This window comes from Astyanax mexicanus, chromosome 21 (assembly GCF_023375975.1).
Source record: "Astyanax mexicanus isolate ESR-SI-001 chromosome 21, AstMex3_surface, whole genome shotgun sequence".
In the NCBI taxonomy this organism is placed as follows: Eukaryota; Metazoa; Chordata; class Actinopteri; order Characiformes; family Acestrorhamphidae; genus Astyanax; species Astyanax mexicanus.
In genome coordinates, this window is record NC_064428.1 from 8,579,931 (window position 1) to 8,592,119 (window position 12,189).

At 36.5% G+C, this 12,189-nt stretch overlaps 1 protein-coding gene across 1 annotated transcript; it reads right to left on the minus strand.

Moving 5' to 3' along the window:
• Window positions 1-388: 388 nt before the first annotated feature.
• blzf1 (basic leucine zipper nuclear factor 1) lies at window positions 389-11,925 on the minus strand. The gene is made up of 7 exons (XM_007238252.4): window positions 11,820-11,925; window positions 9,730-9,802; window positions 8,221-8,660; window positions 6,854-7,053; window positions 5,482-5,610; window positions 3,900-4,128; window positions 389-2,406 (listed from the first exon to the last, which is right to left on the minus strand). The coding sequence occupies exons 2-7, from the start codon at window positions 9,752-9,754 to the stop codon at window positions 2,221-2,223; spliced, it is 1,209 nt and encodes a 402-aa protein (XP_007238314.2). The 5' UTR covers window positions 9,755-9,802; window positions 11,820-11,925; the 3' UTR covers window positions 389-2,220.
• Window positions 11,926-12,189: the final 264 nt, after the last annotated feature.

Below are 12,189 nucleotides of genomic sequence, written 5' to 3' on the forward strand. Positions count from 1 at the left end.
GAATGACATGTGGTACCACCATGATTTATTAAAGTAGTGTAATTTATCACTCATCTTGGAACTGTGATTATGTTGTTTGGGGTACAGTTTAGAACAGCTTGAGACGGTTCTCAAGCCAGGTCCCCCCTGCTTGAGATGAGGGTGGTGATGGGGTGGAGGCGGGTGCGAAGTCGAGTCATGAAGGTGAGGAGCACCTTCTCACAATTATAAATTATAAATGCATATAATATATGAAGTCATTATAAAAATAATGCATTAACAGACCTGCAAAAACTTAAATTCATTTCACATTTAATAATAATGGAAAAGTTAATGCTGTTCAAGTTTGTGGTGTGATTTTATTACAGTATATATTTAAATGTCTTAAAAATGTTCCACACAAAACAAGTACAATTAACTCTTATAATTTATTTTATTCACTGCATTTTACAGAGAAACTGTTTTTTTTGTTTCAAAATGCCTACAAACAGGTTTTCACACAAATATGCATTTCAGTAGAAATGAAATAATAATTAGTTAATAATATTGCACCTTCCAGTACGTTCAAAGCTGAGGTGCAATGCTGACCAAACCAACTCCCACAACTCCAAGCTGATACAAACCAATGCAGATAAAGAAATATTGCACTCTTTTCTTTTCGTATTATTTTCGTTTTACAAATCCAGCTTGTTCTCACTTTCATGAATACTGAATAAATTAGACAGTCTACACATCATTCATCATATACAAAAACAACCAGCAGAGCATGAAGAACTTCTTTCCTGCTGAACTGCTGTAAAAAAACTCACAAAATGAATGTAACATAGGAGACAGTTGATTATTATACATAACCGTAAACTGAGAAAATTCCTATAAATCGCAGGCTGACTCTTAAGAACTAAAGGCCCTTACACACAGAGTTTGATTTTATTGGATGTGGGTAGAAAAAGATGTATATTAAATGTTATATACAGAGTCCAAAACTTACATAGCTAAATTCATAAATGAGCACTTGTGAGGAGATTAACAAGAGCAAAAGGGGACGGAGAGCCGAGAAACAGAAATAGTGGATACTGATGCAAAGGAAAACACACATCAGACTCTTCCAACACCTCCAAATCCAGAGATTTCATTATTAAGAAGGCAGGACACTGACCGCTGTATGAATGGGATTTAATATAACGCGAATCATTGTGCCTGTTTATGGGTAAAGACCCACTTTCAACAAAAAGAGCTTGCTGCTTGTGCAGAAAGTGGAGGGGTCAGTGTGCTGGTGGGGAAGCCTCACTTGCTAAGGAGATCTGCGCAGGCACAGCAGCCATGACAAGCTGAAAAATTGCATTTTTAAGCCAAACGTTACAATCTCTTCATGAGGTTTTTATAAGATTTCATCAGTGGTATGAATAATATGTTGTTCAAATTGTAATTAAACCTTCAGTTTAGATCATTTCAGTCTCTTCCCTTCAAACAGATAGAACGCTGGGCTTGCATGAGGGGATATAAGCACAGGGCAGCATTGTCGAGATTGCCGACAAGTAAATTGACTTGCCTATAAAGACTTTGAGGCTTCCATTCTGTTAAAATTCTCATTCATTTCAAATGGATGAAAGAAAAAAAAAATCTTGCTGTGTGCGAAAGGGCCTAAACTACTGCATTAGCATATTGCACTGCATAGTCGATCATAACAGCATCTCTAAAATCCATCAATTCATCTGTTTAAAAGGATCCTCCCCCTACATGCTGGACTTCCTGTAGGAATACTTGTGTGCAAAGACAAGGCAAATAAATCACGCTCTACCCCAAGAGTACCGACATTCAGAGTCAGATGAAGAGGATAAAGAAGAGACACACAGCTTAAAGTTGCAGAAAAGCATGTAGTATAAAGAAAACAAATCTATAAGAAATAGTTCACTATGATGCTGGTCAGAACTGCTGAGTATTCTCTCTTTGGTATTTACAAAGAATTTACAGCAAATTATTTTTCATATTTGACCTGATATGTACTGGTTAAGACTGCTGACAGTGGAAAAACTGGATAAAAAAAAAAAAGAAAAAAAAAAATCAGCCCTATTGTCATAATACAGTACAGGTACAGTAAAGCTCTCTCTTTAATCTGATACTGATACTCAAACTGATCTCCACTCAATAAATAGAAACTTCTCATCTAATAAACTGAGTAAGACATAAGTGTTTTTGTCTACTGGAGGAAGCTGAATCTGTAACTGGATGCTGGTTTGTGTCTCAGAGGACGATAATCTCTCCAGAGCAGCGTTCACAGCAGTTGAAGGTGATGTTCTCGTATCGGGTATAGGGGTGGAACCGGCCGATGCTCTTCTTGTTTGGCAGGAAAGGAGAGGTGGTGGGGTCGGGAGCAGCAGGGTCACCCGTGTTGTCTGGGCAGGATACAGGATCCAGATTCCTCAGTATCTGAAATGGAACCAACAACCAGAAGACTATTTCTGTTAGCTCTCAAAACATCACGCCTCCAAAATAGTAACATTCTTACTACCTGTTCCTACCTGGATGTCATAACATCTATAACCACACAGAATCCAACAAGTTGGGGTGATGATTGCTATTTTAATATATTATTCTACTTGTTGTATATATTGTTCTTTGCATACTAGTGGGAACCTGCACCCAAGTACTCTTAGATGTGACAAATATTTCAAATCTTGATAAATGTATCAATACTGTTTTTTTTTTATTTAGTGTTTTCACATAAGTTTAAATGACTATCCATGATTATTATGGTGATTACTATGATCACTGTGCATTATATTGTTGCTTTCAAGTCCACCTTGGACATTTGCATTTATGATTTTGGAATTCACCATAATTAAAAAATAAAAATTGTTTTGTTAACTTATGTTTTTCTAAAGCCAATATACTTTTACGTTTACTGCAAAAATAAACAAATAAATAAGCAATAGATAAACAATATTATTGTTTCATAAACAACATAAATAGTATCTAACCTTTAAAAATGTACTTCAGTTGGTGAATTAGCTTTTATTATTTAAAAAAAACAGAGCTCTTAATAAAAATAATAATAAGAAAAAAAAGTATTTTCTAGTAATGTCCCCGATTCGATCACATGATCAGAAATCGGGGCCAATCACAATTTTCAAAACAACCGAATCAGGTGGAAAAGATGTAACGTTATGTTGTTACTCCATGAGTTCACTATAGACTGACTCTACTGCATGAGCTCATACTGACAGCAACTAATCCCATGTTGTGAGTTTTATTTATGATTCAATAAATCATGATTTTAATTATGATTAATCACAGAATTGTCCTTGTCTGACAATTCTGACAAATGCATATTTAAATGGAAATCATTTATATGGCTATTTATTACATATTTTTCTTTTTGGTGATAAAAAAATGGCTAATCTGATACTATTGTTTGAATAAAAAATATATTAATATAATAAAAAGGACAACTTTTTACTACATTCCAAAAGTATTAAATCGACACTTAGGAACAAAAAAATGTGACCACAAGTCACCACAATGTGAATACAAGTTTCCTAACTGGTGTTTATACACTACAACATTTATAAAGACATTATCATTTAAATAGTATTGCAGTGTTTCACCTAACATCTGATAACATCAATCTAATAATATTTAATTTCTAATCTAGCAGTAGCATGCCTACACTCCTCATTTACATACACAGTTTAATATATATTAAGAGATGAAAAAAGTGTCAAAATAAAAAAAAATCTGCAAAAAAAATTTTGATTTAACAAAAATAAAAAACAAAGCCAAACAAACATATAATTAGAACCGACAATAGTGCCCCGTGTTCACAAGAAAACATTGATAGTCCATTAGTTAAGAAAATGAAATAAGAAGGTTATGCTTAGCAGATAATACATGTATACCTTATTGCAGTATTTATACTGTACCTTCTCTGCCATCTTCTCAGCTGGTGTGTTGGTGAGTTCTGAAGCCTGGCTGTTCTTCACAGTGGTGCTGGTGGTCCTGCCCCCCACATTGCCCAGCAGGTGGGAGTTAATGGCATCAGCAAGCTTGTGATTGGCTGCAGCTAGTTCCCCGGTGCTGAGGGGCTGAGCACTGGGGTAGTAGGTCTGCTGTCTGCCCCACTGCAGAGAGACCAACAGCTGCTCCAGAGACCTACCCATCACAAAGACACACAAAACACAAAATCATGAGTTAATGTTTCATCCACTGACCAAAAACACACTCCATCATTTAACTCTCTATGGCATGAATTATGTTTTTCAGGGGGAAACAAAAAAAAAATCTTTTTTGGAAGTCCCTGTGGATAAATTAAACTTACAGTACATTTAGATTTTGACGTTTAATAACAAGCTGATCATTTGAATCAGGTGTTTTAGCTAAGAAGCACCCAAAACATGCAGGGTACGAGTTGAAAACCACTGCTTCATCATAATTAATCTATTAAAATTGGTCTAACTGCACAAAGCAATTAAAAATAATAATAAAAGAAAATGGTTACAAAAACGTACATCAAGAATATAAGAATATTTTTGTGCTCAGCCAAAGCTTTTGTCCTTAATTCAATGTTTTCCCCTTACATTACTTTTACTTTATACTTTAAGAAGTTTTTAACCAGTACTTTTACAATTTTATTAAAGCTGGAGTTGATACTTTAACTTCTACAGAAGCATTTTACAGCCTAATATCTATACTTCCACCTACAGAGTAATTAATGGAGGCAATCATGACTTTCCAGCAACAAAAGAACTAAGCATCTCCTTTCACACTCTACGGTAATGTAAAAAAATCAAACAGACCCTGATCATGACTGTGGAGAGAATAGGGAGAGACCAAAGTGCTCTCTACAGTTCTAATTACTATGTGAACAACATATTTTACATTATTTTACATCACAGATTAAAATCTCATCAACAGTGTTCCTGTCAACATCAACATCATCCTGTTTCTCAATAATCCTGTCACATGATTTACGCCTGTGGATCTCCACCAACACGCTGACCCACCTTTGCTCTCGGCATGAGCAGCAAGCTGATTGGCTCTTTTTGTTGAAGGGCGGGACTTTATACTTGAATGGAAGCCATCCCATTAATACTGCAGTCAGTGGCCCGTCTCCTCATTAATAAGGTCTCTAACTGAAGCGCAAAGCTAGACGAGGTGGGGTGGGTGGTTTTTAAATATGAAGCGTTCTGATTGGCCAAAAGCACACTCCGCTAACGTGCAGATTTCTGTATCTTAGCTGTGGAATTGACTTCAGTGACATAACTAGAAAGAACTTTGAGTACAAATTTAATAATGTTTTAAAAGTAAATAAGTGTAACACACACAATAAAATGCTATTTATATTAGTAGCGACAACTTGACTGAAAATGGCAAAACGCAAGTGAAACAATATGTGTACTTTAGAACATGGGACCACACGTGATGGGTGAGTGTAAGTGATAAGTAGTGGTAAGGGAAAATAAAAATAAAAAAAGGTCATTGGGTCATATTTGGTGTCCGTCTTACCTGTGTGTGTGCATCATATCACTGGAGAATTCCTCCCTCTCGAGCAGCAGGTCCTGGATGGCACTCTGTGCCTCTCGTGTCTGGCGCTGGAGAGCAGCTCTGGCGTTGGTCAGTTCTTCAGCCATGACACTGGATACAAAATGACTGTTAGACTGTTTTCCAAACATTATTTCACTGCAGATCAACACTTCTTCTAGAAACCTGTGAATTTACATTTTAATAGTTCTTACCGTGCGTCCACACCGAACGCGACGCGAGCGACAAAGCAGCCGGAAGTCATTCATTTTCAATGAGAGCGAGCGACACTGGGCGACAGGCAGCGACGCGGCGCGCCACGATGCGAAGCGGGCGGTTTGAGCGACGCGAGAGAGAGGTCCAGAACTTAACTTTATGCAAATGAGCAGTGAAGCGCAGCGGCGACAACCAATCAGAAAGAGATTCTAATATGTCCGGCCTGAAACTGCTGCTCTGATTTTCGGTTCCTACTGAAGATTTATTCCGCCAGCAAAACGGAGAGAACAGAACTGAACTGAGCTGATCTGGGGTACCCCACTATACTACTAACCAGAAGTAAATCCTTGGAGAATTACCTTTTTTAATAGAAAACTACATATTAAAACTGAGGAAATTATTTATTAAATTAACAGAACCTTTTATTAAAACAAAGGGAATGGTTTATTAAAGTTAACGTTACGATTAATTACAACTGAAGACAGTATTTATTAAATTTAACCTAAATATTTATTAAAACTGAGGGAATTATTTATGAAATTTGAAACGATTTAATTAAAACTGAGAGAATAATTTTTTTTAATTAACAGAACAATTTATTAAAACAGGAAATTATTCATTAAATTAACAGAACGATTACAATAAGTTAACAATATTATAAATTATTTTATATATATATATATATATATATATATATATATATATATATATATATAAAAATTAAGAGAACGATTTACTACATTAAGGAAAAAAAATATTATATTTAAGTAAATCCATTTATTGTTATATGAAATAATTATGTTAAATAATTGTACTTAATAGTAGTTATAAAAAATATAAAGATTTATTGTTTGTGAAACGTCTGTACGACGTTTAATGTTTAAAGTTTAGGAATTGTGCAGAGAGGCTAAACCCTTTTTTCCGTATTAAAAAAAATAAATAAATAAAAAGGCCACCAGCGACAGCTCGTTTTGAGTGAGACAAGGCCCCAAACGAACATACAGTAAAAAGCAACATACTAGAATACCCTAACACCTCACTCTTCATCTCACAATTTTCTTTGCTGGTTAAAAAAAGTGATGAAACGACTGGCAATTTTGAAATTTACTGCATATCAATACCATCTGCTCTCAGCACTCACCGACTGGCGAGGAACTTGCTCCTCCAGACATCACACTGAATACTCATTCTCTCCAGCTGCTCAGCAGTGTGGGCCAGGCTGCGGCCCAGAGCCTCGTTCTCCAGTATCAGCTGGTTCTTCTCTCTCGCCAGTCTCTCAAAGTGGTACTGCAGATCATCTCCTACTGACGCCACTAACAGCTTCTTCAGCTCCCTGTTTACCTGAGAGTAAAAAAGAGACAGTGATGGTGTGATGAACAAAACAACCATAATTATTAAGGCATTGATTATTTATCAAGTGAAATAAGTTACAATACTGAACAGGTATCTCTCTTTGTGTCTCTTCACAAACCAGCTGAAAGGTACGAGCTGTACCGGGAACACTAACTGAGCTTACTTAGCATTTAGTCTTTTAGCATTTGTTGGTTACCCGAAGGTCTAGCTGCATTTTCAGTGTACATTTCACTCATATGTGCTGAGTAGGACTACTGAGGTAAATATAATTAGAATAGCACTACTGAGGAAAATCTATGATTAAAATTTAACCACTAGGGTAAATGTGTAATTAGAATAGAACAAATTTTTTAACTGGATGTTGATATGTGATGAAATGTATGAACACTTAGATGTTAAGGTGGACTGATGTTGGCTAGACTGAGTGCTTTATAAGTTTTCTCTAATTCGCTCTCCGTCTCGTTTTTTGCTTGTTTGTTTGCTCTCACTCTTGTTCATTCTCTCGCTCACGCTCTCGTTTGCTTGCTCTTGCTCGTTCACTTTCACTCTCTCGTTTGCTCTGGCTTTCTCTGATTCTGGGTCTGAATTTAAATAATTTGGACACATTAGAGATGAAGTTGCAGAAAACAACAGTTTTTTTTAATAAATGGGCTATGGACTAAAACTTGGGAACGATACGCTATTAATAAATTGTTGGTAGAGTGAAATATGCTACATTAATAGTTTTTTTGAAATAATTAGGGTATGGTTACATAGTGTTTCATGTGAAGAAGTTTTATCAGGTTACTTGTGTTGTAGGAAGATGCTGAATCTTCTGTTGATATTATCGTGGAGCAGTTGTTTAACTCCCTTAGCGCAACAGTGCTTGTGACCGTGAATAATTAACAGTAACATTATCAAAACTCTGCTCCAGAGTCTCCAGAATTTTCCTATTGCTGCCCCTCCATTCACCTTTTGTGGGAACACGGAATTGTGGGTAGCCGAGGGATGCAAAGATACATCAGACGTAGCAGCTGATAGATGCAGCAGAGCTTGAGACAAAACTACAAACATATTGAGTACTGAAACAAAAGGCACAGCTTTAAATAAAAAAGCAGAATCTATTTAGAAGCTTGAATTTGGTCTGTAGTTGTGACCTGTGCCCTGAGCTCTCACCTCAGTCTGAACACGCAGCTGGTTGGAGAGCCCCTCCTTGTCCTGCAGTAACCTGCGCTCAGAGTTCTGGAGCTTCTCCAGAGCGCTCCTGTAGTCCTGTGGTTCTGAGGGGGGTGAGGGGGGCCGGTCCTCGCCGTGCTGGGGGGAGCCTCTCTCGTCTACTTTGCCCTCGTGAGCCCCGACTCGGCCGCTCCGGGTGATGGCAGCGCGAGGAACCACGATCCTCACAGCCTCCACCTCGGTGCAGGCCTCCCTGCTCACCTTCCCCAGGTGCAGAACTCCTGGGGAGTGGGGGGAGGCAGGGGCAGGGGCCGGCTTTGGGATCTGCTTCGGTGAAGCTACCTTCAGGAGTGGAGGCTCCACTACGATCTCCTGGGCCACCGCTGGTTTATCTGTCTCCATGCCATCGCCAGGCCCACGGATGGACACGGTGGCCAAACCTGAGAGTAGAGAAGATAAACTGTGAGATTAAAAGCAAAAAATCACTCAGCAGCCTGATTAGAGCAGGACTTAATTTTGGTTAATACAATATAATTCCAATATACACTACTGCTATAGACAAAAGTCTGTCAAACTACACACTCTAGGATATTTATCTTCTTGCACAGTTGTGCATCAGGGCCTCCCACTCCTTTTTCTGTCCTTGTTAGAGCCAGTTTGTGGGGGTATTTAACAGCATGGTGAGATATTTTCAGTTTTTATATCTCGCATTGAGTAGCCTTCCTTCCTTAACACAACGATAGACTGATGGGTTTCTAAACAAACCTTTCTGGCCATTTTGAGCCTGTAAACCAGCCAACAACTGCTGATGCTTCAGATACTATACTAAACTAGAATGTTGTGCTCCCTTTTATGCTCAATTATTAGTATAACGTTTTTCATCTGTGCATCACAATTGAGCAAGTGTGTCCTAACACCCAATTAGCCTAATAACATCCTTAACTTGGATTGGCGGACAGACCAGGAGATTTAGGCAGAGGACTGAAAATAGCTGATAATAGGACTATACACAAAATAAGCCTACAAAAATTGTAGGCGTTAATATAAACATTTTATTCTTTAAAAATCATCAGATACATATTGTTTGTGAATTGCATGAACCAAACCATTATATTGTATCCCCAGGTGAGCTAATACACTGGTGATGAGCAGTGCTACTGACCTCATCACACCAATATAAAAGAAAAACGCATCTTGATTCAGAATCAATTCACAAATGCCAAAATTTGCTTTTAGACCTGCCAACATGTATCTATGCATTGTGCATAACAGGCACACATTTTAACCTTCTAGTATTTCTAGTACACATGAATAGATTATCCTAGGTAAAAACACATAATTAACTGTACGATAATTAGAGTAATTACCATGGTATCGGGTATAAAGACATATAGTGAGATTGAATTACTGTTCAGTTCTAAATCTGCTGAATCAGCTGTATGTATCTTCTCTTTTCCACTCTACTCTCTCAGAGGCTCGAGTGAACAGAGAGAACAGACGATTGCTTACCTTTCATGGCTACTTCAACAGACATGGCTGGAAAAGCAGAATGACGTTTCTCAGCCAGTGTACGAGTTTAAACCTTTAAAAGAGAGAAAAAAAAAAACACACAGCAATTCAGCACAGCATCTTCTGTGTGCTGCAACACAAAGATCAATTTACTGGATTGATTAAATTCTTACTGAAAATTGTTATTTGATTGTGTTTAAGTTTTACTCATTTTACAATGACACATGTTTATTCCCTTTATGTGTTTTGGAACAACACTAAAAACAGAGAAAAATGATTGATAAATAAAAAGTTATGCAGAAAAAAGGGTCAATATACCAAGAAAGGAAGAAGCGTTGCTAGCTTTAAAAATCGTTGATCTAAGCTACTTTATATTTATTTTTATTTATTAGTTTAGATGTATTGTTTTAATTTAACCTGTTAATTTATGAGAAAGAACCAGTTTAGTTGGGTTAAATAAATGTGAAACCAATGGATGTAATAACGTATTTCTCAGGAGAAACATTTTATTTTTAATTGATTCTATTCAGTTGGTTAAGCTAAAATGTGAGGTATATAAAATGTTACACTACTTTCTAAGTTACACCGCAGAGTGTAGTCTCACTCTCTCTCACACACAACAAATTCCTTGTTGTTGAAGAGGGTGTAGAATTGTTGGTGTGGAATATGGAGCTACACTAGCGTATATTTTCTACATTAAACCTCTCAGTTAAAACATATAAATCATGATTTTATTGTGAATACATTTTTTTTCTCAATTTAATTGACTGACACCACTAATATCATGTTTTATTAATTTACATGTAATTAAATACTCATCAATAAAAGCTTAAATGCTGGTAGATCACATGGTTTACACTTACATGCACTGACTGATATTTGCACTGGTGATTTTAATGTTTGCTTGTTTTCAGTAAATAAAAATAGTCTCAAATATACAATTTCCATTAATATATTTAGTAAGCACTTATTATGCTTTAAGAAGTTCAGACTAGTAAAATGTTATACTTTCACAAACACATTTTTGTGATAAAATGGTATGATTTGATACCTTTTCAATAATTAACATAATTTTAAAAAACTTTATAATGGACAACTTGGATTTTTTTTTTCTTTACTGCATTGCCAAAGTATCAGATCGGGAGTCGGTATCGGCAGATACTTAAAATCAAATGACTCTGAGGCACAAAAAATGTGATCAGGACATTCCCAGTCTCTGGTTTCTCAGCTATTCCCTCATTTTACTGCTGTTTCTCCAGTTTTATTGCTTTAAAAAAATCTAAATAGTATAAAAGTATGATATTAATTCTACTGCACGGCTCACAGTAACTACACCTCAAATATCTCTCATTTTCTGTCCCCAGCACTTTGTGTAAAGCGCTACTGTTACAAATTACTGATTAGTTGACAATAAAAGTTGTATTTAACAATTTTAAATAATCGTCATTGTCGATTATATCGAATAATCGTTGAAGCCCTAGTGACGTTACAGGAAGTAAACTCACGTGACTGACGACCGTTTGATTCCTGGATGTTCCTAAAAAAGCAAAACTATCATTCTAAAAACGCCTATTTTATTAAAATTAATCAGACTAGTCTTAGATATTAATATACATATATATTTTCTCTTCTGAAAACTGTTTATTTGTGTGAGTAAAGCGCTTCCGTTTAGTTACAGTAAGCCTAGATTTCAGTGTTTTGATTGAAGTGGTTGATAACGGTCCCACAATAACGCGATAACCCAGAGTTAATCCCATAGTTTCCTAATCTAAACTGTATTAATAATGATCGTAGCTGCGCCGTTTTACTCCGTCTGAGATACAATAAACTAGATAAGCGCTGTATTTAAGACTCATAATCAGAAACCCGGAGACAATAACACCGGATTAGCTGAGAAACTAGTTAGCTTTAGCTGTTTGGCTAGCGAACAACTGATATTCGACGGTCGAAAATAAAGCGAATTTAAACGGTTTTCGCCCAAAAACAATACAGCGATTTTAGCTAAACATTTTATGTGAGTTTTAAAAACTTAGTTACTGAAACCTCGCGCATAAAAACACCAATATTTAAATCCAAACTCTGCCACGTACCTGCCTTTACAGCCGCCAGCCGGAGTTCCCCATTCTCAGACTCAGAAAAGAACCAATGGTCAGACACGCATTGTTTCCACACGATACGTTAAAGGTGTAACACAAGAGCTTATTTATAGCGAGACTGCCCACTTGCTATTGCGCCTGTAATTTTAGAAACTCACCGCTAGAGGGAGCCCGCGAGCGAGTCCTTAATGAATAAGAGTGAATGGAGATAAACAGCTAAAAACTAATTAAATGCTTATCAAACATATTCCTTTTATTTTAGAAATTAAATTTGTGTATTTATTTTAAACAGTAAAGAACCCTTACGTTAATATTTCATTTTTGTCTTTAGTAAACGAATTTTATTCAGTAGAGACACTAGCAT

What these genes read in the sequence shown, in the direction of transcription:
- blzf1 (XM_007238252.4), bottom strand. Translation starts at nt 9,754, where the DNA reads ATGTCTGTTGAAGTAGCCATGAAAG. An exon ending in AGCAAGTTCCTCGCCAGTCG is followed by an intron (nt 5,611 to 6,853) that starts GTGAGTGCTGAG and finishes TTTTGTATCCAG; the next exon opens with TGTCATGGCTGAAGAACTGA. An exon ending in GATATGATGCACACACACAG is followed by an intron (nt 4,129 to 5,481) that starts GTAAGACGGACA and finishes TGTGATGGGTAG; the next exon opens with GTCTCTGGAGCAGCTGTTGG.